A 27,530-nucleotide genomic window follows, 5' to 3' on the forward strand; every position below is an offset into this window, starting at 1 on the left:
TTGACCAGGGTACACACCCCTTCCTGAAAACCACTGGCACTCCTTGCCCTGCTTAGGCCAGGTGACCCAAATGGATGGGAGGTTTGTAGCTGCATTAGGTAGTGGACAATGAGGACAAGTCCTGTTCTTTGCCTCTTGTCTGGCAAAAATGACAGAATAATAGCTGGCAGGTGCCTCTGGCTTTATAACCTGCTGTGGAGCAAGAAGAGGGGCACATCTTGCTGGGGAGGAAGCTCCAGGGTATCAGGATTTGCTGACTCCAGGTCAGAGCTATGACTAGGCTCCTGTTTAGTACCTGTTCCACCTTGTCCTTGCCTCCCCACTGAACAGAGTCTGGAGCCCATGGCCAGGGCCCTTGCCCAGTTGGGCCAGCTATCAGAACTTTCAACCCTTTATGGAAAAAGAATGATGCCCTCTCTCCAAGATAAGCTCATTTGTGAAATGCTTGCTTGACCATTTTGAGCCTTGGAGATTGGAAAGTTTCCTGGGATGTCCGTGCCTCAGAAAAGCGGTGACAAATGTTAGCAGCCTTTCTGAGATTGTTGAAGTTAATTGGACATGTGGGGAAGATGGCTTCTTTTAATTAGGCCTTTGGATTTTATTCCCTCATTCAGATGTTTCATAATTGTGGATACCAGGCTGCTGTAGTTTGGATCTGGAGTGCAGCGCTATTGGGAGGATGTGGGGTCTTTAAAAGGTGGGGCCTGGAAGGAGGAAGTGGGGTCACCGGGGCAGGGCGAGCCCGCGAAGGGGATACTGGGACCCCACCATTTCCTGTCTCTCTGCTTCTGGACGCCATGAGGTGAGTTCTGTGCGACGCTTCGTGCCCTGCACGATGTTCTGCTCCACTGCAGGTCCCAGAGTCATGGAGCCAACTGACTGTGGATGAAACCCTTGAAACTGTGAGGCGAGATAGACCTTCACTCCTTTACCTTTGATTTATCTCAACTTTCTGTCACAGTGACAGAAAGCAAACACAGACCTATGGTCTCTTTTTTTCTTGCATTAGTCACACTGACCCTGACATAAGGGGGAAAGCAAGGAGCTGAACTCATGTGGTATGCCACACTTTATTTTAATTACATATGGTGCTCATTTTTTCACAAACTCTGGAAGTGCACATAATCTGGTCAGAGGGGCTGCTTGTGAGACGGGAAACTAGGGAATAGCGTTGCCATGTGACGTTTCTTTTTCTGCTGCTGCTTTGGCACTGTGAGCATATTTAGCCTTGCTCGTGAACAAAGGCATAATATCAATAAAAACAAATCAAAACATAAAAATGCATATCTTGGTATAGGCAAAGTAGTTCCATGTTGCTCTCCACATTTGCAGAAAAAATAAAGTCCCAGCCAGCCAACAGGGCATTTGTCACACTAAGACCCTCAACGAACTCTAGTACTGCTTTGGTGACAGATACAATGTGGTACATGTTCCAGTGGAGGCATAGGAAGTGGTGTCAAGGGCCCTTAATCCAGTCTGTGGGGCAGGGCAGGGCACCCAAGATGGAGCCAAGACCTGGAGGGAGGGAGAGCATATGATGGGCAGGGAAGAGTTGTCCTGCTGGAGCATGCAGTGCAAGGTATTGTCAGATGTAGGCTAATAGAGACCTTTATAATGCCCAAAGACTAAGCTCATGGTGATGAGAGCCCCTGAAGGATTATAGGGAGGTGATAAGAATGGGGATGAGCTGTGGACTGACTGGTACATCAGAGGATGACACTGGTGCTTACTGCGCTGGCTGACTTGAAGGAGGTCAGTCTGGAGATAGGGAGAACAAGTGGGAGTGGCCTCATCCATTCCTGTGAGATATGATGGAGGCCTGATCTCAGACTGAAGGACTTGAAGGTGAAGGCTTAGACCAGTTAATTGCCCAGGTTATGTGGTGCAATTGGGGCCTTGGCATTTCTGCTCATTTCCTAGGAATTGGACCCTCGGAAAGCTGTCTATCTGACATCCTCCTGCAGCCTCCAGCAGAACAGGGTTGAGTAAGGACTAGTGACAAAGGATGGGGCTTGGGGACCTAAGGCCATTCTTTTGCATCACAAAGACCAACTTTTCCTTTAGGACAGTTCTTGGGAGGTATGAGCCAGAAGGGATGGCAGAAAATTCTCCTCCCAATTTGGCTCAAGGCAGAATTAACTCAAGTGAAAAATAAAAGCAGATGGACCAGTCATCTTTCTAGAGTGTGCAGGGATCAGCTAATACCTGTTAGGACCATTTATTTAGAGGCAAGAAATAGTTAATTAAATGGTGCCTTTGTATTTAGGAATGATTGGTCTTTTTTTTCCTCTTTGGAGCAACAGATTTTTTGCGGTTTGTGAAGGCCCTTGAAGACTGTAGTTTAAATTCAACTGGAAAGTGGTCACTGACATCCAGGGCCTGTAAGAAGAAAACAGAAATAGTTTGAGAATTAGAAAATACTTGGTATAATGTTGTCATTTTGGTAATAAGCAAATTCAGGAAGAGAGGGGAGATGAAATGCCTGAAGTCACCCAATAGAACTGTTGAGAATGATCCTTGGTCTGGTGTCATTAGAAATTTTGGCAGGCCTTCAAATCAGAGAGTCATAAGTATTGAGACTGCAGGTCCAGTGGCCCAATGTGGCATCTTCATTGGTGATCTCCAAGGGTTATCTGTACATCTTTCCAGGATGGTGACTCAGAAAGACAAGATGGCAGCCTTACCTCCTCTTCAGATAATTTGTAGGCTTTCTGGAAGTCAAAGGTGCCATTTGATCTGGGAACCACAGATTCGACTATCTCTTGCCCTCGAAGCACAATCCTGGAGCAAGGGGAGGGAGGACAGTCATGTTACTCCATGCTGTTGATTTTTAAAATCAAACCAAGATCTGTGTTTGACATCAGAAACTGTCTAAGCAGCCTGGCCCTTTCATGTGGTGCTTCAAGTTAATACTTGTGATAGTTTGCACCCTAGAGGACAGTGCCTACAACTGTAAAATAGGTTCTATGCTTGCTATGGCTCTATGGGCACCGGGACAGTGTCCCCTGTGTTGGCAGGTGTTTGGTGATACAAGAGCTGTTTTTATTCCCAGTACTAGAAATTAAACCCGGGGCATTTTACCATGGAGCTACATCTCTAGTCCTTTTTAGTTTTTCTTTTTGAGACAGGGTCTCACTAAGTTCCTGAGACTGGCCTTGAACTTAAAATTCTCCTGTCTTGGCCTCCTAACATGCTAAGATTACAGGTCTGCACCACTGTGCCCAGCTTTAGGAGCACATTTTATTTAAAATCCATTGACACTGTACCTACCATGTAGTAATGGCTTGCATACTAAGAATGTTCCCCTTTCTGTCATTTTTTTTACTTTTTTGGATTTGATTATGGAGAAATTCTCAGGTAGGTGCTGGTTTATCTTAAAACCTCCCTAAGGCCCCAGTTTGACAAAAAGGACAGACTGCCACCTTCAAGGCAAAAAATTTAAGACAGAATTTAACACTGGGCAGTTTTCACTGAGCTTCTTTTTTTTCTACATTTTTATTGGTGCATTATAGTTTTACATAATGATGGGATTTGTTACATATTTGTACATGAATACAATATAACAATATAATTTGGCCAATATTCAGCTGTGAAGAAAAATGTAATTATGTCCTTTAAAATTAATTTATTTCACTAAGAAACTAATGGATTTAAAGAAAAATATAAAGAAAAATCACAGTATAGGTGCTTTGTATTGATGACACCATTGGGAATTTGTTATTAAAATGGGTTTTGGCAGCAGACTCTAATATTAACCTAAGTGTGGTGAACCAGGTGGGGATATACAAGGTCCTGACTAAGGAATAGAAGGTAAGACAAACTGCCATTCTGTGCTACTCCATTGAGCTTTTCCAATTCCTTTTTTTTTTTTTTCTTGGTACTGGGATTGATACCAGGGTACTTTACCACTGAGCTACATCCACGGCCCTTTTTATTTTTTATTTTGATACAGGGTCTGGCTAAGTTGCTTAGGGCTGGCTTTGAACTTGCAATCCTTCTGCCTCAGGCTCCTGTGTTGCTGGGATTACAGGCATGTGCCACCCTGCCTGGCGAAAGCTTTTTCTTTTCTTTTTTTTTTTTAAACTGAGCAAAGAGCAATGAGCAACATATTTAAAGCTCTTCTGTTTCTGACTTCTAGGGATATGTACGGGTCTGCTCTTCATGTTGTTTTCCCACTCTGGGTCAGGGCACAGATCAGATCTTGAACATCTTTGCTTGTCCACCAGTGCTTAACACATGGGAGGTGTTCAATAAATATTTGAACACAAAACAAAGGCTTGAATTAAGACCATCTTGTCTCTATCCTTTTTGTGCAGGGTTGGGGGCCAGTACTGAGAATTAAACCCCGGGGACTCTACCACTGAGCTACATGCCCAGCCCTTTAAAAACTTTTTAAAATTTGAGGCAGTATGTCACTAAATTGCTCAGGCTGGCTTTCAACTTGAGATCCTCCTGCCTCAGCCTCTCAGATATCTGGGATGACAGGTGCCACTGCATCTGGCCTGAGTCCATTTTTTAAACATCATTTGTAAACCACAAAATATACATTGTTATGGAAGCCAGAAAAACTATAGCATCGAGATAAAAAAAACTAATCTTTAAAAAATTATGTGTAATCCCACTATCCTTTGGCATACATGTGTGTAAATGAGGGTCTTTTTAGGAAGCATCTCCCCCACCCCCAGTACTGAGGATTGAACTCACAGGCACTCTACTACTGAGCTACATCTCCAGTCTTTTTTTTTTTTTTTTTTTTAATTTAGAGACAGGATTTTGCTAAGTTGCCCTAATTGGCCTCAAACTTGGGATTCTCCTGCTTCAGCCTCCTGAGTCACCAGGATTACAGAAATGTTCCACCATATCCAGCTGAAACATCTTTTCTTAACCAGTTTCACCATCCAACCTGATCTGCAGTAGACATCTTTCCTTGTAATTAGCTACTCTTTTGCATCATTATTTTTGATCACTCCCCTCTCATTGGCAGATCAGTGGGACTGGAGAAGGGATGTGACCTGTCCAAGGTCCCAAAACTGGCTTGGCTAGAGGCTCTTCCTGAATGAGGGAAAGAGGTCTGGATGCTCAGTCTCCTCTGACTTCCCACTCAGGTTTCCACTTTTGAAAGTTGGAGTGATGATGTGTACGAAGGAAACACTAGCCCTGAAAGTCCCAAGAGGAACAAAGGAGGCCAGGGGATGGAAATGAAAGCCAGACCTTAAGACTGAGAAGTGAGAACTTCAGGCTGTTTCCCACAGATGGCCATCTTGTGACACCTCATGCTCACTCAGCAACAGGCTGAGCTCTGGGAACTGTGGCCACCCACTGGACCAGACTCTCAGGGATTTCCCTGCCTGTGGTCTTTGATGTGGACAATCACTGATGTTTAATGCTTCAGGCACTCCCACTTCCCTCTACATTGAAGAAGCAAAAGTGAAAGTCCTTGAAACTTTCCCAGCCAGACTTTAGAATGCCATTATTTAAAATGTATTCACTCACTTTTAGGAATGTATAGCAGAAGCTTTAAAAATGCAAATCCTTTGCAGGAATTGCTCTCATTTTTATGCTTATACCCTGAGGAAATCAGAAATATTTGCACAAAATGAATATATAGGATGTTAGTTTCAACAGTGAACTCTTGGTAATATCTAATGACCAGTGAAGGAGACTGGGTCACTAAACTGTGATGTGTCTTTGTGATGGTATAGGGAACAGCCAATGAACGATTGAGCACTTCCATACCCCAATTCATGTTAACAGCTTTATATATGTTACTTCATTTAATCCTCATCTTCCTAAGTGAGGAACTACTAATCTCCAATTTACAAGTGAGGAAATGAGGACACAAGAGCTTAAATCATTTGGTCACAGATACATTAGGTGGTAGAATCAGGATTTGAACCCAACCTGTCTGACGTCAGAAGCAGTGCTGTGAGGCTTTGGTGTATAGCTCAGTGATAAAGTGCTTGCCTTGTATGTAGAGCCCTGGGTTCAATCCCCAGCACTGCTCCCCTCCCCGCAAAAAAGGCAATGCTGGTTACTGCTAAGCGTTAATGCCTAGGACAAAGAGTCATGCAGTTCATACACTGTCAGGGTCTGTGGTGGCAGGTTCTGAAATGGAGGTGACTTGGCTCTCAAGCTATGTGCTACATATGCCTAGAGGGAGCTGGTCTTTCTAGCTCACAGCAAACACTGTAGGGGCTAGCAGGCCTGCAGAGCCACCTACCTGTCATATGCACAGTTGGTACTCTTCTTAACTGTGGTGTCCTCTTGGTCCCCAATCAGCCAGATGAACCTCTGGTCGGTTCTTAAGCGAATGTTTTTCCAGGCCTTCTTGGGGACATAGCTGCAGCCAGCATTAAAGTCACCCATGAAAATGAAATTCTGAAAGGCACATTTTGGGAGCATCAGCTGGTGGTCACTGCTACACAACACTTTTCCCAGAGATTACAAGCAGTGACACTACCTCACCTGCCCAGTTAACAAAGGGGTCTGTTAGTAACTGAATTGTGTTCCCACTCCAATTCATACGTTGAGATCCTGACCCCCAGTAAGGAGTAATATGACTATGATTGGAGATAGGGTGTTTAAACAGGTAAATAACGTCAAATGTGGTCAGATGGGTGGGCCCTAATGTCATGGGAGAAGAGATGTCTCCAAAGAAGGGTCCAAGGAGTTCTTAGAAGAGAGAGGGAGCTCAACTCAGGACCAGTGGGGTTCTTGGCATACATGACAGAAAAGAGTTTCAGCATGAGCCAAAGGCATAGACAGAAGTTTATTTAAGAAGGTAGATATACATTCAAGGGAGAATGTGGGCTGTCTCCAGAGTGAGAAGCAGCCCTGACTTGGGCTACTGGTCCAGTATTTATAGAAAGACTGTATCAAGGGCTGGACTGGAGGTAGATCCAGCGGGGAGCTGCACAATATCACTCCAGTTTTCCCTCATTTTACAAGAGCATGGGTCTAGGTTTACAACTGTTTTCTCCATCTCAGTGGCTTGACTCTGCATATCAACAGCTTGTGGGTATTTCCCTTAAGATTCCATATTTCTCTCTCCTTATCCTAAATCCCTGTCTCACTAATCTAATAGGAAAAAAAGAGGAGTGGTGGGGATTAGCTCATGCCAGCACAAGGCCCTGGGTTCCATATCTAGCACTGCAAGGAGAGGCTAAAAGGTGATTAGCATACAGAGAGACACTTAGAAAAGACAGTTGAGACAAGGGAAGAAGATGATCATCTACCAGCCAAGGAGAGAAGCCCTCAGGAGGAAGCAGCCCTGCTTACTTTAATCTTGATGTCTAGCCTCCATAACTGTATTGTTTAGCCCACCCAATCTTTTGTACTTTGCTATGACAGCCCTTAGCAGATTGATAATGGGCTTGTCTTAGTTTTCTTTTTAAAAGAACAGGGTGCTTTACAACTGAGTCTTAAGGCTTTTTGTTTGTTTGTTTAACCTTTATTTTATTTATTTTTATGTGGTGCTGAGGATCAAACCCAGTGCCTCACACATGCTAAGCAAATTCTGTACCACTGAGCCCCAACCTCAGCCCCTTGAGTTTGAGTTTTGATGACTACCTGGCAAGTGAGTACAAGGAAGGTGAGATTTTTTGTTGTTGTTGTTTTGTGTGCAGTGTTGGGGATGGGCTCAGGGCCTTGTGCATGCTAGACAAGCACTCTACCACTGAGCTATATCTCCAGCCCAAGTAGGGTGTTCTTAATGGGAAGAAGGATGTTTGCTCTCATTGCTCCCTCTTGTTCTTAGTCACCATGTGTGTAGTTCAGCTGCAGAAGTAGGTAGGAATAGAACCATCTAGCTAAGACATTCTCATGAATCTTTTGTCTCTGGCCCACATTGCTGCAGGACATAAACATATGAATGAATCAACATCTTTGTTTCCAAGCCAGAAAAATGTACTTGGGTGGTGTGCTGGCGCCACTCTCTCTCTCCTATTGTTTTGAGATTGGAGACTTATTCCTGTGGAAATTCAGTCTTTGGAGGAAATGGGAGGAGGTTTAAGGGGAGGGGGTCATTGGGTGAGGTGTTCATCCCCACCCTAGGCCACCAACAGAAACTTTCTATTTTGGAAGTATTTTTCCCTGCAGGGCTCTTAGAATAGCATTTTAACATTCCATAATACAGAGGAAGTGTCAGATTTCCTTGTTTGAGCTATTGTTTGGGGTAGTTGCTGACTTCTGAGTTTTTTTCTTCAAGAACATTTCATCTTGACCTCAGCAATCAGAATTTCCCCTGAGATTAATAGGCACAGTTGAGGAAAGGATGACATCCCTACCTAACCTGAGTGATCAACGTCTTCTAATGCAGGGATGATTTGCTGAACATTCACTATAAGGCAGGGCCAGCATTAAGTGTTTTCTAAAATTCAAATTGTTTCTTACAACAACAAACACTAGGAGGTAGGAGGCATCATTAAACCCAGTAGAAACAGGATAAGGGGATTAAGTGACCTGCTATAGGCTACATAGATCAATAGTTCAAGTGGTAGAGAAACCCAATCTGCCTCACTAAAGGCTCCTCATCATAAATTTCCCCTTTTGTTTACCTTTGGGCACTGATACCACCCCAGGGCTGATGCTCAGTAGATGATCAATATATTCTTGTTGAATGAATGAATGATTTCATAATTTGGGGGATGAATAGATGAGACTTTCCCTTGTCCTGCTATTTACAAATAAATAATTAAAATGTGGCCCTTGTCCATTCCATGTTCCAACTCTGATCAACTGTGGTCACATTTCACTCTCATTTTGCACTTAGAGCACGGAACTGAGGAGGAGGAAGGGCCATCATAGGAGGCACATCTCGAAAGAAGAAAAGAGGAATGTGGCGAACAGTCTCCAGAGCACTTCCACATTTGCCAAAAGCTTCCAGGGACCCTCATGGCCACAGGTGGTCCTGTTCCTGACCTCCAGATGAGGAAATAATGTGGCCCAGGAGGGATGACAGACATAATTTGCTCCTCCATTCAATGAGCCCCTTTGAGAACTTGTCACTTGCAATGGAAACACCCCCGACTTATCTGTGCCTCTCTTCTTAGTTACGAAGTAGGACTCATGAAAGTAACTTCCTGGGACTATTGGGAGGATTGAGTACACTTTTGTTTTGGTACCAGGGTTAAAACCCAGGGGTGGTTAACCACTGAGCAACACCACCAGCCCTTTTTTATATTTTATTTAGAGATAGAGTCTTGCTGAGTTGCTTAGGGCCTTGATAATTTGCTGAGGCTGGCTTTGAACTCACAGTCCTCCTGCCTCAGCCTCCCCAGCCACGGGGATTATAGGCATGCACCACTGCGCCCAGTGAGTACACTTATTCTTGTGAAGCCTGAGCACTGTGCCTAGCATGAGTGAGTCACTCAGTAAAAATGTTGGCATCCATTATAAATTGTTCAGAGCATGAATTCCCTAGTCCTACATGGATGGTGCCCAGGCAGATTTAGCAAGAAGGATGTTTAGGGGTTGGGGTTGTCGCTCAGTGGTGGAGCACTCACCTAGCATGTGAGGATTCTCAGCATCAGATTAAGTAAGTAAATAAAAGGTATTTGTGTCCATCTCATGTGTGTTTATGTGTGTGTGTATTTAAAAAAAAGGATGTTTAGGGCTGAGGAAAGATCTAAAGTGAGGCTATGAAATGGTGGTGGCCTGCACATGCCTGCCCCCTCATCCTCCTTCACATGGACAGGACTTTGACAAACACAGAGATGCTCACCTCTGCATTCCAGCGCCATTTCACATCCTTGTAGACTTCAGCCAACTCATCAATCTCTTTAACGGATGTCTCCGGGGTGGTATGCAGGGGGACAATCACGAAGTCCTTGACAGCTAGCAAAACAGGAAGCATCAGAAGTCTCAGGCTTTCCTTGCCCAGCACCCTCCAACACTGCTTGTGGAAATAGGCGTTCCCTTCTAGAAGGCATGAGCTGTATGGTGTGGGTCCCAAGATCCCATAGGGTCTAGCCAGTGGCTAAGATTTTAATGATCTTGAGTCATTGGGCTGCTTATTTTTAGTACATGAAAGACTTTTTCTGTTGGGTGCCGTGGCACAGGTCTGTAATCCTAGTTACTCCCTAGGCAGAGACAGAAGGATCACAATTTTTAAAAAAATATTTATTTTTTAGTTTTAGGTGGATACAATATCTTTATTTCTATACTTATGTGGTGCTGAGGATTGAACCCAGTGCCCCATGCATGTTAGATGAGCACTCTTCCACTGAGCCACAACCCCAGCCCCAGAAGGGTCACAAATTTGAGGACAGCCTTTGTGAGACTTTGCAAGTCTCTGTCTCAAAAACTAAAAAGGGTCAGGGATGTGGTTCAGTGGTAGAGCATGCTTGTGTTCAATCCTCAGCAGGAACACCACAACAACAAAACTCTTTTCTACCACTTGCCCTTCATTGCTAAAAGAAAAAAGAAAGCTGGTAGGTAGTGTTCCTTGCTAGCATTGTGGATGTTTTCTCTCTTCCTCCCTCCCTCCCCCCCCCTACTTCCCCCCTCCCCTTACCCCTCCATCCCTTTCCCTCTCTCTATCTCCCTTTTTCTTGGAAATCTGTGTTTTTCTACTGGTTCATTTTATAAGTAAAAATTGTACATATTTATGGTTTTATTTCTTCTGCTGCTTCTTTCTTCTTTCTTCTTCTTCAATGCAGGAGCACTCTAACATTGAGCTATGTCCTCAGCTCCTTTATTTATTTTTGAGACGGGGTCTGTCTAAGTTGCTCAGACTGGCCTTACACTTGGAATTTGTTATAGGGCAGAGGCTTGCCACAAAGCTGAGGCAATCCCAGAGGCCTTTTCTTTACCTTGACTCTTGAGATCATGTTAGAAAGATTTCAGATGAGTCACTTAAAAATAGCAGGCATGAGTTTATTAGAAGGGATAGGAGAGGGGAAAGGGGGATACTCTCAAGGGAGAGAGTGGATACTCTTAGAAAGGAGAAGGACTTCTGGTGAAGGTGTTCCTCCTCCCACTGTCTTGACAAGGTCACAGTGAGGATGAAAGTCTTTGGCAAGGCTGCACATTTGGAAACAGAAACCATGAGACCTTTTTTTATGTAATTGGGACTTTTTATTTTATAAACCTAATAGAAGGCATGAGTATACTTATTGCTAAACCAAATTAAATTCTAGAGTATAACAGGTGGTTCATGACTTAAAAGGCTGTTTTAATATCAGGACATTGAGGACAAAACAGAAAAGTATCAACAATCAATCATTCTGGGAAATGTTACAGGAACTCTAGGTACCACAATTGATTATATCAACCAAGAATCCAAATTCATATCCTCGGTCTCTCAAAGAGCCTAAGCAGATAGTTATGCCTATTGTATGAAGCCCACTATATGTAGCCTATTTGATTAAGGATAGGCTATGGTATTCATCCAGAGGAGAAAAGGCTAATAAAAATATATTTCCCTTCTAATAGACCCTCCTTTACTTTACACAGGGATTTATGATAAGCATAGTTAATGTTAGTGGCAGGGGGATTGACATACAGAGCCTGCCCTTTAGTTAAAGATTAGTAAGGAACTGGTGTACTTTGACTAAGGAAAAAAAAACTCTCTGAGAAAGCAGCTCAACCAGTTTTATGAGAATAAATGTTGGCATTTTTAGATGCTTTTAGAATATACTATAAGATTGTTATAAGGGGACTTTTAAATGGGATCCTAGATTAGAAATAAAGTACAGGTGTGCTTTAAACTTAAAGGTTAATGACAGGTTAGGAGACAGAGTCTGGTTACATAGTTTGGCATCTGTTAAACAAGGAAATGTTACATCCTGGGAAAATCTGGAAATTGTAAATTAATGATACATTTTACTAATGATTCTTTTACTAATGAGGAAAGGCAAAATAAAAGGAGACAGAGAGAAAGCAGTTTTATAGCTCTCTCTCTAGAGGTTGCTCCAATGGAATGACTCCTTGTCTCATCCTTTGTGCTGGATGCCACTCATCCTTCAGGACCCCCTGACCTCCTGTCTTTCCTGTCCTCCAGATTTAGTGGGGTTCCAGGGAAGTTTCCAGAGAGTTCTGCCCAGGTCCACCTCTTTACTTTTGACAGCAGGATGACAACACACTTTTAAGTCCCTACTGTGCATGAAAACTCTAGGTCACTTTGGCCCATGCTGATCAGTTCTAATTGGAACCAGTTCTTACACATTTTTATGGTTAAGGGGAATTATCCTTAGCTGCCTGAGTTGTGGGGTCTGGTTTGTGTAAGGATCACAAAAATCCCCCCTTTTAGGGTAACTTATTGGCATTTCAAGCCTGCATCCCTCCTGCAGATAACAGGTTATTTGCTGAGGAATTTAACATATCCTATTGACTTAAGCTAGCAGAGCTGTGGGGAAATTGCCTTTTTTTTTTAAAAAAAAAAGAAAATAGTTGGGTGTGGTGGCACATGCTTGTAATCCCAGTGTCTCTGGAGGAAGAAGCAGGAGGATCCCAAGTTCAAGGTCAGCCTCAGCAACTTAGGGAGACCCTAAGAAACTTAGCAAGACCCTGTCTTAAAATAAAAAATAAAAAGGGCTGTGTATGTGGCTCAGGCTGGGTATGTGGGGGTCAGCACAGTGGGCCCAGCTTATAGAATTATTCCCTTAACCTTATATTCTCAGTGCCCATGTCTGTGCCTTACCAAAATTCTCCTGTTTCAGCCCTGAGTTGCTGGGGTTAAAGGCATACACCACCACACTAGGCTTTATTTTATATTTTTAAAAGTGTAAATTTTTAAAGTTTTTATATTTTATATAAAGGGAAATTTTTTTCTAATTAAAAAATTTTTTTGAAAAAAATTGCGACCAGTTCATACTCCTTTTGTAATCAAGAAAAAAGCCTAAAAAAAAGTTACTTAAAAAATAAGACAGCCTTTTGTGGAGTGTTTGAAAACCTTCCCCCACCACTAGGGATCTGTGTGACCATGAAGGCAAACATCAGAATCTTGCTTGCCTGCCTGCCAATATCAGTTGTCCTGAGCATCTCCTCCTCTGACTGGGTCCCCAATCCTGCCTCAAGGTGAGACTGTGGGGTGATCACTGTTCAAGCCACACTGGGGAGCCATCACTTAGACCAGCAAGAGATTCCAAGGGGCAGGCTGATGCCCCAGCCACCTCTGCTGGGCACCTCCTTAGCCTCTGCTTCATTTCCCAACCTCTCTGATCTCCAGCCCTCTATATGGCTGGCTTTGACAAGTCAGAGCCCAAGGGGCCATCCCTAGTCACCCCATTCCTTGTCTTCTCCAAGAGGCCATCCCTAGACACCCCATCTAAGGTAGGCCTCCCATTCCACTATCCAGTGCACCCTTGTGATTATTTCCTTCATACTTTGAAATAATTTTCTTTGCTTCTTCTGTATTTAATCCACTAGAGGTGGGAGCAGACTTGTCTGTCAAGTTTACCCTCTTTGCTCTATTATCTAGCACAGTGCTCAGCACACTGAAGGTGATCCAAAATGATGGATGAATGAGTGGATTGGTGGATGGATAGACAGGTGAATGAATGAAATAACTAAGTCTTTCCATCTTCAATCCCAGATCAAGGGAACATAGATTTCCTGATTCAAGAGAGAAAACTCCATAGAGGGAGTGCTGTCTCAGAAGAGAGGGGATGGCTAGGGAAGGGGTAGGATGGAGGCTCAGGGCAAACTGGTTTGTTTAGTAGTTCACAAAGGTTCAGGACTCTTGAGAAGAAGTAATTATTTGGGGGTGGGGAAGCTTTCCCTTGTCATCCAAATACAAATTGTTTATATGACAAAAAAAGGATTACTGTACATGCTCTCTGAAGGGCATTTACCACCCTCAGTATCCTCCTTCTCCATGTTTATTTTCTGGAAATGTTCCTCCCTGAAAGAATTAGCCCTGGGCAGAAATAAAACTTCATGATTCAGGATGTTTGTACTGGTGTTTATATTGTTTATATGACAGTATAGATGATACAGGTGTACATGTAGGTGAACTTATAAACCTACATATATTTGGTAATGGGGATTGAATATAGGGCTTTGTGCATTATAAGTATGCATTCTACCATGGAGCATACCCCTAACCCAGCATATATTTATTTGGTCATGATCTGTATGCCCTGCTAAAATATAACTCCATGGGGGCAAGGAGCTTTTCTGTCTTGCCTGGTGCCCTCAACATAGCCTGGCACTTAATAGGTACTGAAAATATAATTTATTCTGTGTGGTTGCAATCTTCAAACCAAATTTAATTCTTATCTCTCCATTGAGTGCTGCATGGTGGTTAAGAACATGGGCTCCTGAGAAGGTGGCTTGGATTACAATCCTGGTCATCCACTTCAATATCTGGGTGACCTGGAAATGTGGCTGCACCTTTTTGAACCTCAGTTTTCTTAAATGTAAAGAGGAGACAATCCTAGTCGCTACTGTATATTGTGTTGCAAGGGTTATAGGAAGCCAACACTCAATCAGGGATCAATAATATTGTTGTCAGAGCTCAGGGTAGAAATGATTTTGATTTCCTGTCTCCTGGCAGTAGTTCATGGGTGAGACTGCTACCTAATGACTACAAGGAGAGTGAAACTTTCAGCCAGGGTTCACCTTTGGTGGTCATTACTAGGACTTTTTAGACTTTTTGTACTGGGGTTTGAACCCAGGAGTACTCTATCAAGGAATACATCCCCATTCCTTTTTTTTTTTTTTTTTTTTTAAAACTTTTTTTTTTTTTTTAATATTTATTTTATTTATTTTAGTTTTCGGCGGACACAACATCTTTGTTTGTATGTGGTGCTGAGGATCGAACCCGGGCCGCACGCATGCCAGGCGAGCGTGCTACCGCTTGAGCCACATCCCCAGCCCCCATCCCATTCCTTTTTTAAAAAATATTTTTTTTAGTTGTAGATGGACACAATATCTTTATTTTATTTATTTATTTTTATGTGGTGCTGAGGATCAAACCCAGTGCCTCATATGTGCTAGGCGAGCGCTCTACCACTGAGCCACAAATCCCAGCACACTCTGATCACTTTTTATTTTTTATTTTGAAACAGAGTCTCATTAAATTGCTTGGGGCCTCACTAAGTTGCTGAGGCTGGCTTTGAACTTGCAATTTTTCTGCCTCAGCCTCCCAAATCACTGGGATTACAGGTATGTGCCACCTAATCTGGCTCCCTGGGGCTGTTTAAAATGAAGGAATACTGTATTTGAGAGGGACCATGGAATTGCAGCAAATAATTTCCACAAGCCTAAATGCTACATGGAAAGTAAGAATAGAATATTTATCATTGATCCTGGGAGATGAGATCCAGGTTGGGTGGTCTCGCAGTTTAATATTCTGAGAAGCAAGCCTAGTGTCATCAAAGTACCTTCAAGGTATCAGAAGCAACAGCACATCTTCATCTCAAGCCTAGTGTCTGCCTCCCTGAAGATGCTGCATGTGCCCCAGGAACCCTGTCCATATGGTATTCAGGTCTGCCGCCCTCTCATGGGCCACCGAGGAGGTCCATGGATAAGAGGGCCCTGGGGGTCTCACCAGTGTGGGGTGACTGGAACCAAACCACAAAGGGCTCCCTGGAAAACACATCTGTGTCCCCATCCTGATAGTCATGGTAGAGGTACTTCTCCTTTACAGACACCAGCTTTTCCCTAGAAGAGAGGAAAAAAAAAAAAAAAAAAAAACAGAGTCTATTGTTTGCTTACTTTGAAGAAGTAGAGATTTAGGTCCCCTTAGGCTTCAGAGCAGGCTCCAGCACTGGCAGCATCTTTTGCCTGAAAAACAAGGCTGAGTCAACTCTTCATATTGCCTGGGCCCTGGGGAGTTGAAGATTTGGGCTGTGCTAGTCATCTAGGACTCCCACAAGGGAGTGTTCTGACAGAAATGACTAAAGAGAAGACTATGAAGTTCAGGAGTCAGTCATGCTGGGCAACTCTGGTTTCCAGCCCCAGGCCAGGACTTGACCATGAAGAATAAAGTACTGTCCCAGGCAACCATCAAGTCAACCAACAATTTAGGTGTTAGAAAGCTGCTCATGATTTCCAGTTTGAAGATTTAATGTTTTGAATCCATCCCAATTTTGATAGCAAATATTTTTATTGATATTGAGAATTGGTTAGAAATCAAAATCTGGTTTTGAAAAAAAATTAATTTTTGACTGAATTTGTGTTCACAGTTTTAAGTAGAACCAGACAGCATAGATTATACTTACTTGTAGATAAAGGCATACTGTTCTTTATATGTGTTTCTTCCAAGACGAGAGCTAATCACATAGCTGTATGGGATGTCTCTCCTTGAATTTCTAGAAAACATAAAGATTTCACACTGTATCTTAAAGAATGAATATCCCCACCCCAACCCCCCAAAAGAATGAACATTCTGTGCTGCATACATTCTCCTCACTCCAATTTGCATCCATATTCCCTATGGCATTGTGTAGAAGAGCTACCGATCATTATAGCTTTTCAGTCTGATAAGAGGAGCCACCATTGATTGGAACTGTGATCTGCCAGACCTTTACAGCCTTTGTTTTTGGTTTCTTTTTTTTTTTTACATTTACTTATTTGTTGTCCTGGGGATCGAATCCAGGGCCTTGAGCATGATAGGTAAGCACTTTACCACTGAACCAAGCTATATCTCAGCCTGGCCCTTATTTCTTAGCCTGAGAAAGTGGGTACTATTGTTAACCTCCCCTTTTGTAGTTTATGAGTACAAAACTGGGATTTGAACACAGATCTGACTCATTCCCAAACCTACAAGCTGTGGCCTGCAACTGTTGAGACCATAGGTAATTCAGGCCGGCACAGAAAACCTGCTGGGCTGCCACTCATCCTTTCTGTGGAGTCAACTTATCACGTGGCCTTGTCTGTGGCAGCCCCTAAGCATTCATCATATGTGAGAAAATTCTCTCCTCTGAAACTCAGGCATTTTCTCCCAAGTATGGGGACTGTGATTTCAAGTCACTCTTGTTCATGTCCTAGAGATGGGAATATAGTCATGACAGTCCATGAGCCCCACCTCTCGCCTACATCGGGGAAACTACTCCTTGTGCCTTTGCCAAACCAGCTGGTGACTCCACTTTGGGCAGAGCCTGACACAGTTTCACTCCATCTACTCACGAAAAGATCTAGGAGCTATCTACAACTGTGGCAGAGTCTCAGTGTCCGTTGGGAAAGAGTAGAGTGGCTATTTAGAGCCAGCTTGGACTCTGCAGAAATTCCTGGTGCTTCAAAGACATGTTCTAAGCCAGACTCGGTAATGGGGCCTCAGGAGTGAGGATGGGTTCTCAGTTCAGAAAACTGGCTCTCTCCTGAATCCAGCCTGTCAAGGCCTGAGTTGCAAATTGTATGCAGTGACTCAGCTGTGAGGTGACTAAGGCTCTTCCTGCCTATGGAGGACAAAAAGATAGCCTCGGTGACTGTTAAGTACAGTGACAGAGTGTACTCTTAACATGCAGGAGGCCCTGGGTTCCATTTCCAGTGGGGTGGGGGGGGGAGAGAGGAAAACAAAAGGGGCGAGGGGAGTCGGAATCCATGGCGCAGTCAAGGCAGGTTGGGGAGCACTAGTGGTAGAAAGATGTGCCCTAGGTTGACTGTGGGGAGATGCCTGGAGTCCACCTGTACCCCACACTCCTGAAAACTGACTGGGGCCACTCCAAGGAAGACGGAGGGGGATAAGAACAGAGCACTTGTTTTGAGTCTAACATGATTCGGGTTAAATGTAGGCTCAACCATTTACTGTCTGGGTGACCTTGGGCAGGACCTTCCTCTTTGTGCCTCAGTTCCGTCAGCTATATGGGAAGCAGTAATAGTACCCACTCCACTGGGTTCTCTGGGGAGTAAATGAAATAGCACACGTAAACAGATTGGCAGCTGCCTGACCAGGAGTTGAGTGTGGCCCCTTGGACGTCACCTGCCATTATAACTCCTTTTCATTTAGTAATTATAGACACCACTGGTACTTACTGATCATGCCTATACAGAAGGCACTGTTCAACCACCTTACATGCAGGAGTTAATTATCATCCTTGGATGACTTTTACATTAGCCCCATTTTACATTTGGGGGAAATGAGGCACAAAGAACTAATTTGCCCAAGGTTGTGGCACAGCAAAGATCAAAATCCAGGTAGTCTGAGCAAAGCATGGGCTCCTAACCCCTATGAGATGTCTCTGTCTCTACCTTTCAAAGATCAGATCCAGAAACAGAAGACCTGGTGAGACTAAAAAACGATACGCTTATCTGGACTATTTTCAGATAAGAAACTAGGGCTTAGAGAAGGGTCGGGGCAAGTCTAAGAGGCTCTGTGGAAGCAAGTTTTCCGTTACCAGGTCTAGTGAGTCCAAATTGACCCTTCCTTGCTAAAGAACAATGTGAGTTTTCCTAACTATCAAAGTCTAGTAATGGCCAGATGTTTCTGTTTGTTAAAACACAGTTTTTGATTAGAATGTTTTTGGGCTTTTATGTATGTTTGAGAAATTTCATAAGAAAGGGGAGTGTAACATTCTTATTGGAAAATGTAAAAAAATTACTCTTAAATTCCTTATAAATTTGTACCCTGAAATAGGTACTGCCACTATTTGCTGTATTTCATTTGAATCTTGCTTTTTTAAAAACAAATGAGAGAAGCCAGGTATGATGTTGCACGCCTGTAATCCCAGCAATTCAGGAGCCTGAAACAGGACGATCCCAAGTTTGAGGCCAGTCCCAGCAATTTAGCAAGGCCCTAAAGAACTTAGTGAGACCCTGTCTAAAAATAAAAAATAAAAATGGCTGGGAATGTGGCTCAGTGGATAAGCATCTCTGGGTTCAATCCCTGGTACCAAACAAAATAATTGAGAGAGCATGGTACTCATTGTGTACTCTAGTTTGTTGCTTTATCTTATTATTTATTTACAAAACACACCCATTATATTAGAAGTTTTTAAAAATTAAGGCACGTCAAGCTGGAGGTGTAGCTCAATGGTAGAGCACTTGCCCAGCATACACAAGGCCCTGGGTTTGTGGATTTCAATATTATAATAAATAAACAAAACATTAAGGAACATCAGAATCACCCAGGAAGCTTGTTAAAATACATATTCTCTTTCACAGATATTCTTATTCATTGGGGTGGGGAGCATGAATATACATTTTAAACTCACTTTGGGGTGGTCACTTGGGTAGGTTTGGGTAGGTTCAGTTCTCATGGTTTGGAGAAGTGTCATCTAAAAGCCCAAGAGTTGAAGGCTTGGTTGCCAACCTGTTGAGCTATCGTGATGTATGGAACCTTTGAGAGGTGGGGCCTGGTAGGCGGAAGTTAGGATACTGGGAGCATGCCCTTGAAGGGGCTATTAGAAGTCTAGTCCCGTCTCTTTTCTCTCTTTCTTTGCTAGCCTGCTGCCATGAGGTCAATAGGCCTCCCCAACCACACATGCCCACCATCATGTTCTGCCTTACCGCAGTCCCAAAAGCAATGCAGCCAACTAACCATGAGCCAAAACCTTCAGAATTGTGAGATGAAGTAAACCTTTCATCTTTATAAATTGTTTATCTCAGGTATTTGGTACAGTGATTGCAAGCTAACTAGTGAGTTGAATCTGCTGATCATTCAGAAATAATATAAACCTTAAATATCAGCTAATGTCATTTAAAACTATTTGAGGACACTACTTTTTTGTTGCTAATATTTTTTAGTTATAGATGGATACAATAACTTAATTTATTTACTTTTTTATGTGGTGCTGAAGGTTGAACCCAGTGCCTCATACGCTAGGCAAGTGCTCTACCACTGAGCCACAACCCCAGGTTGCTTTTATTTTTAAATTATAAAAATCAACCTGGACTGATTATAAAATATTCAAATTATACAGAAGTATTAAAAAATAACTGTTCTCCATTCCTTAAGTGACCCATTCCTTTTCAGTCACGCCCCCCTGGAGCTATTAACAGTCTGGAGCTCCCCTTCCAGTCTCTTCTGTGCTCTCCCAAACACAAATTTGCCCTTATTCATGGAAAATATAACATGGGGTCTAGAATGGGTCGCTGTACTTACAGTTCTAAACTTTGTATTTTCAATATATTTCAGCTATCTTTTCATGCTAGAATATTACTTATTTTGTAAGCATGTTTTTTTTCTTTTTTTTTTAGTACTAGGGACTGAACAGGGGGCGCTTTTCTATTGAGCTATATATCCCCAGCCCTTTTTATTTTATTTTGAGCCAGTCTCACTACTGCCCAGGCTGTCCTTGAGCTTGTGATCCTCTTGCCTTAGCCTCCTGTGGGGCTGGGATTACAGGTATGTGTAATCATGTCTGCCTTGTAGTAGGTGGATTTTTTTTTAATAGTTGCATGATGTTCCAGCCTGAAAATACATCATAATTGTATTTATCCTACTTCTATTGTTAACATTCAATCTTTATAACAGAACTTCTTAGCTCAGAATCTTGTTTTCATTTCTGTATTAACTCATTACCTATTCCCCTTGTTTTATTTTATCATATTAAAACCTGTCAGGTAACAGTTTAGGACCATGGCTAAGAGAGTAAGAAGTCTGACCAGCACTGGCCATCTGATTTTTATGGTCAGAATAAGTGCTGGCTCTCACACCAGTTTCAGACTTCCTTCAGAACCTCTGTCCCTTCCCCCTTGTATTTACCCATTCAGCTTATCCATCAGCATGGGACAGATCCTGTTGTTGCTGTCCTTGATTTCCATTAAGAGTATAAGGTCACAGCGTTTGATGACCTGCAGAGAGAGAATTCCCAGAGGGTTGAGACCATTTACTATAAATTATAAAACCTTTTATTAGACACTTATTGTATTTTGAGTATTACATTAATGCTTGTTAAAATAATTTCTTCCCTGAGTTAAATGAAGGACTCTGTAAAGTCAGTGCTTTTATTAAGTTCATTTTTGAGATAGGATCTTCCTATGATGCCTAGGCTAGACTTAAACTCCTGGGCTCAAGTGATCCTCCTGTCTCAGCCTCCCAAGTAGCTGGAACATAGGCATAGATACAGTTGTGCCCAGCGGGTTTTTGGTATTTTTTATTTTTATTATTTTTTGTATGTCAATTTTAAAGATAATGAGACTGAGGTTCAGGGAAAGTCAGATTAATTACACAGCCACCCAGTTAGAAAGTGGCCAACACAGAGTTAGAACCCAAGCAATCCAGAGCCCATAATCATGACCCCCTGTACATCCTACCTCTTGGCTTTGCTTGAATAATTCCAATAATAATGGTAACAAATACTTATGCAGCCCTTGGTAATTAAATATACGAGGCTGGGTACTCCAGAAATTAAAAGATATAATGTTAAGAGTTAAAATTTATCAGGAACCTACTTAGTCTCACAACAACCTTATGAAATGACTGGTTATTATTCTACTAAACAGGTGGAAAATAAGCTCAGAGTGGTTGAGTGACTACCTAAAGTCACACAGCCAGGATAGATGGGAGATTTGACCTCAGATATATGACTACAAAGTCCACCATGCTAACCTCTTAAAATAAGGCTCTGCTGTCAAAGTCTTATAGTACAGTGAGAGGGACAAATGCAAACAACCAGCAATAATGGGAGGAAAACAGAATTTGTGCTGTGGGAGGTGTTGGGGAATAGTGAATTGCTTCTGCCTAGAGAATCAGGGAAGGCTCCTAGGGGGAAGTAGCATTTGAAAAGTCCCTGATGGTGAGAAGGAATTCATTGGAAAATTAATATAAGAGAGATCCTTCCGGTTGATCAACAGCTTTTATCCAAGGTGCAGATCAAGATTGCACCGCTTGGTGACCTCACAGGCCTTTCTGTGTATGGGATCCTGGTGACTTGTTGCTCAAGGATAAGGCACCACTAAGGTAATTTTGTCCTCTTACATGGCCACCAAAGAACATGAAACATGAGCATTGTGTCACTGTCCCTCCATTTCCACAGCATATGCTTTAATTCTGTCTTCAAGGGGTAGAGCATGAAGAGATAGCAGCACCCTATTGTCTAGATTGCCCTGTGACCAGGGACTCAGCCTTTAAGAAGCTGGGGTTAAGAACCATCTATGTATTGAATGAGGAAGAAGATTGTGTCCCAAGCTGGGATCCTTCTATCAGCAAGGCTTGAAATCCATGGCATTAGCTGCAAAGGGATTAACGGGCTGGGTGCCACTGGTCAAGCTACCCTGCTGGTTTAGCCATTGGCAACTGCCACATCTTTCTGGAAGAGACTTTAAAATGCATATTTTCTTTGATTCAGTTTTTCCACTTTGAAGAATATCTTCTATTATCGGGAAATATCCACTACTTCTCTGCACCTCATCTATAAATTGGGATGAAAACAGTCCATTCTTTACAGGGTGGCTAAAGGGTTAAGTACTTAGAATTTTGAACAGCACCAGCCATGTAGGAGGCACATAGTAGATTATTATGATCACTTGTGGAGATCAAAGAGGAAGATGCACTGCAAAAAAAAAAAAAAAAAAAATTGGAAACAACTTAAGCATCCCCAAATAAGAAAGCATTCAATTTAAGGTGTTACAAATATCAGACAGAGCATTATGTAACATTAAGTCATGTTTTGGGACTGCAGAAATAGCTTTGTGGTAAAGTGCTTGCACCTAAGTCATGTGCAACACCCTTAGTTCAATCCCCAGTACTATAAAAAGGACATTTGGAAGCGGGGTTTGTTTGTTTCGGCTTTTGCTTTGTTTTGTTTTGTTATTGTTGTTGGTTGGTTTGTTTTTATGCTGGGATTGAACCTAAAAGTCATCTTTTAGAAGAATAGTACCATTGCAGGGAGGAATTTGTGGGGAGGAGATGATGGCCAGATTTTATTAGGACACGACAGGTACATTCCTAACTTATTAGACAGAAGTTAAATGAGTTGTCCTATATAATGAACCTAATGCTGTGGCTGGCACACAGTGAAATCTTCATAAAAGGTAGTTTTTATTACTGACTCACTAAATTTTCATTGTTACCCTTTGAAGTGGTCTTGTTAATGTCCCTACTATATAGTTGGCTACTCTGAAGCTCAGTGAGTTTTTGTAATCTGAACACCAAAGGAATATGGGATAAAGGGACATCACATTTGAGCCCCTTCTTGACCACTACGCTCAGAAGCCAAGGAGATCAGCACGTACTTGTGATAGCTCTTTCTCAAAGAGCAAGGTCTTTTTGGGCACAGTGGCACACATCTATAATCCTAGTGACTCAGGAGGCAGAAGCAAGAATATAAGCTTGAGGCCAGCCTCTGCAATTTAGTGAGTACCTAAGCAACTTAGTGAAACTGTCGCAAAATAAAAGATTAAAAAAGGCTGGGAATGTACCTCAGTGGTAAAGCACTGCTGGGTTCAATCCCCAGATCCCAAAAAAACAACAACAAAAAAGTCCTTTTTTGTGTGACCTATTGGCATTGGTACAAAGCAAACATAGGCCATGAGTTCAGTCTCCCTTTGCTGAGAGAGAGAGCTCAGCCTCCAGATTTCCTGTTTACAATCCATGTGTTGCTTAACAAGCACTTCTGAGCCCCACATCTCCAGCTGTTAATAATTTCTACTTCCTTTGGCTGGTCTCCTTGGTATCTCCAGGAATATTTCTTATAGACAAGAATCTACACTGCAATGAGCAGTAGCTCAAGAGCCTGTTTTCAAAATTCTTCTCAGTATGGAACCTGTAATTTCAGCCAGTGGGCCTTCATTCATCCATGTATGTATCCTCCCACTCCCACCCATCTCTCCATCTGTTGGTTCATCCATCTAACTAAATTTCATTATGGGTCTGCTGTGTGCCAGAGCACATGCTAGTCCTTAATTTATTCACAAATTTATCCCCAGCTCCTGCTGTAGCATCTGGCATGAGTGAAAGAAAGACAGGAAGGAGAGAGAGAGAACCACTCTAGAACCAGTTGGGGCAAATTCATGAAGCACACATTATCTTTTCATTTTTAAATATTCCTTGTAGCATTGAAAAAATGGGAATTATTTCCCTATTTATTTTTTTTAAGAAATAATTTTGTTAGGCTGCAGATATAGCTCAGTGATAGAATATATGCTTAGCACATGTGAAGCACTGGGTTCACTCCCCAGTACCATAAAAAAAAAGTTTGTGTTGTAATTTTTTCTAATAGTAAAAATAATGGTGCTTTTTGTAGAAAGTATAGAAAATTCAGAAGACAGAAGATTGTAAAAGTCACAGATGACCCGAAACCCCACCACCCAGACTTTTCTCATGATTTCTATGCTTATTTACAAGATTGCCATCATACTGATTAACCCATTGGTTCTAACTGTGGACTTTGAGTTAAATGGCCTTGGGGTTCATATCTTGACTCAAGGTTACCAGCTATGTGACCTTAAGAAGTTCACCTAACCTCCCTAAAACCCCAGATTCCTTATTTGTGAACTGGGAAAAATAATACCCTTCCTATGGGAATTAAAAGACTCCTCATAGGAATTAAAAGACATAATGTATATAAAATGCTCAACCTAGTACCTGACACGGAGCAGGTGCTTAGCAAACAGTGGTGCCATTTATCATATAGTTTTATTCTTGCCTCTCTAGACTAAAATTATATTGTAAGCATTTCTCCCACTATGATTGAATATTTAGTTTTCAAATACAGTCTTGACACATTTTCCTTACTCCAATTTCAGACCAGAGGATTAGGAAAAAATGTATTTCTCCTGGTTTCATCTCCTCGGGAGAAACCTGCAAGGATGAGGGCCCCAGAGCCAAGCCTTGAAACTCTTGAGATTTCCCTGATTAAAGCAAAATTCCTGACTGTTTATAGGAAAGGAGTGAGAATGTAAAGGGCTGTGTGTGGCTAGCATGGATGGAATTGGGCAAGGGGTGTCATGATTGGGCCAGGGGAAAGGAGAAGGGACAGTCTGGAGGACTCTAGAAATATCATGGACAGAGTAAGGCTCATGAAATCATACTTCATGTCTCTAACCAGGGAGCAGCATAGCATGGTGGGGAAAACCCTGTGTTCTAGCCCTCACCTTGCCACATATGTGCTTCACAACCCTGAGCAACTTACTTTGTCTCCCTGGGCTCCTGGTGCCTTATCTATAAAATGGGCCTAACAACTAGAGTAGTTGGGAGGCTGAAATTGGATACTACCTATTAAGGGCCCAGAACATCAGAAGCACTCAGAAACCATAATTATCATGTTTAGTAAGCTCTGGGAAGAGGAAGACAGTGCCTTCCATGTCCACTGTCCCACCTCCAGTGCCTTGGAGTGTCTGCCACATCATCTGCCTTCAATGAATATTTGTTGGATGAACAAGCTGTGCACTGTAAGGGCACAAATTGAAGAACACAAGCAGAAGCAGGTTTTCCTGGGCAGGGTGTAGCATCTGGAAAACTGCCCATGGTAGGGGAGGGCAAACCCAGATGGAGAAGACGGCCTACCTCATTCTTCAACCTCCCAGTAAAGGTGAGAATGACAATGCGGTTATGGTGAGTTACCTCCAAAGTGACAAGTCCATACGAGGAGTAGAAGAGGCATCCCAGCTTACATGGGTGAGTTATGTGACTGCATCTGGCGCAGACTCTTCCCCACTGGCTATGGAAACCTAGAGAGTCACTTCATCACTCTGAGCTTCAGTTTTTTCAGTTAAAGTGGGGGAAATGCTACCTATGTCATAATATTAAATAAGAATATAACTCCTGGCCTGTAATAGGTGCCCAGTTGACAGATCCTGAAGGCAATACTATTTTGAATCCCTGGCATTTGGTTTTAATTTTGAGTGCTCTTTTAAGTGGCTCTAACAGTGCTTTAGAATGGCCTCTGTTTACAGGATGGTTTTGCAGTATTTAGGAGGCTAAGGCAGCCTTGATAAAGACTTTATACACACTTGGTAGGATACAATAGCCCAAGGGAGATGCTTTGTGTAGGAGCAGAATCACCACAGCAAAAAAAGCCTGTAAGATTGTGGTGACATTTTCAGGGTAGAATAAGTGAACTTGGTTCCCAGGCTCCATGAAGCCATGTGTGAAGAAGTGAGGAAATAGTCAGTGTTCCCCGTTGAGCATGTCAGAGTTCCTCGTTGAGCCACATGTCCTGGCTCCCACAGGCTTGGCACAACTGTCCTGTTTAAACAACGTCTAGAGGTCCCTGGGTACCATTCAAGGGACAGGGCTGACCAGGCTGACCATCAAAGGAAGAACAGAGTATGTCAACACCATCTCTCCTGACAACACAAACACTTGCCTGTGGCAGGCTATGCTGGGGGTCTCACCCCCCTGAATTCTCAACCAGCTGGTGCTGGTGCTGTAGGTGGTGCAGCCTCATTTTATGGGAAAGGCCTGGAAGCTGAGGGAGGTGAAGGGACTCCAGAGCTCTTGCACCTGACAGGTGGGATCTGAACCTAGGGCTCTTTGCACTCCCACCACACCATGGGGCCTCTGGGTTTAAAAAAAAAAAATATATATATATATATATATATATATATTTACATTTTAAATATATACATATATATATTTAGTTATACATGGACACAATATCTTTATTTTGTTTATTTATCTTTATGTGGTGCTGAGGATCGAACTGAGTGCCTCACATGTGCGCAGCGAATGCTCTGCCACTGAGCCACAGCCTCAGCCCACCTCTAGGGTTTTTAAAGCAATAACCACCACACCAGAGTCCTGGGAAACATTTTAGTCCCAGCATAAAAACAACAAAATTAACCTGTCCAACAAAGAATAAACTGACTCTAGAGAACTGTGATTTGTGGCATCTGCAAATACTGGCCATGTTACCAAGGATAGCATTCATTATCTAAGTGCAGAGAAAGAACAGAATTGAGAGTTGGGAGGAAATCAGAAAGTATACTTCATGGATGGTCTGGAAGTCCAGGCTGGGCTGGCATCCCAGCTCCCTCTCCTACTCACCAGCTGTTTGTGCTGCTTCACCTTTCTTTGTTCATCATCTCTGCATGGGGAATAATAATCCTTGCTCATGAGATGATGAAATAAAAATCATGTATTTACAGTGCCTGACACAATCATTCAATAACTGGTCCTAAAATCATCTTAGCCAGTCAATCCTTTTCTGGAATTTACTACGAGCCAGATACCTGTATTAATAGGCTTTATATTTACCTGTTTAGGGGAGCAGGCAGTGGAGTGCTCTTATGGGAGGCACTGTTATCAGCCGTGTTTTAAGATTTTAAGATGATGACAGGAGGTACTAAGAGGTGAAGTGGTTATTGTGACTACTGCTGTTCTTATCAATACCAATTCCAAGCCACCTGCTACCTTCACCCTGAAGGCAAAGTTTAAATTCCTTCAGAGTCTCCTAAAGTCTGAAGACAGAGGAGAGGGCATGAGGCATGTCCAGGATCCCACTTATGGGAATAGGGGCTCACCTTCACAATGACATCCATGGCATTTTGGTTTTCCTTCTTGCTTTGTCCAAAGGATCTCACGTTGAAGGAGCAGAGCCTCAGGGCCAGGGAACTGTCGAAGGTGAGGAGGAGAAGCAGCAGGGTGGACAGACTCAGGGACATCCTTGCACTACTCAGGCTTCAGGCTGGGTGAGAAGACAACAGTGCTGGGAGTGCAGGCTTCCGCCACCTCCCGGCACACTTGACTTATAAAGCCTGTG

At 42.7% G+C, this 27,530-nt stretch overlaps 1 protein-coding gene across 1 annotated transcript; it reads right to left on the reverse strand.

The window, feature by feature from the left end:
* Positions 1-1,056: 1,056 nt before the first annotated feature.
* Positions 1,057-27,530, reverse strand: Dnase1l3 (deoxyribonuclease 1 like 3). Its single transcript, XM_046452950.2, has 8 exons — positions 27,292-27,530; positions 20,591-20,679; positions 16,167-16,256; positions 15,494-15,606; positions 9,722-9,834; positions 6,221-6,378; positions 2,685-2,781; positions 1,057-2,379 (listed from the first exon to the last, which is right to left on the reverse strand). Exons 1-8 carry the CDS (start codon positions 27,430-27,432, stop codon positions 2,263-2,265), a joined length of 918 nt encoding a protein of 305 aa, XP_046308906.1. The 5' UTR covers positions 27,433-27,530; the 3' UTR covers positions 1,057-2,262.

Source organism: Marmota monax, unplaced genomic scaffold (assembly GCF_021218885.2).
Source record: "Marmota monax isolate L192 unplaced genomic scaffold, Marmota_monax_Labrador192_F-V1.1 WCK01_AAM20220418_F8-fsc00042, whole genome shotgun sequence".
Taxonomy (NCBI): domain Eukaryota; kingdom Metazoa; phylum Chordata; class Mammalia; order Rodentia; family Sciuridae; genus Marmota; species Marmota monax.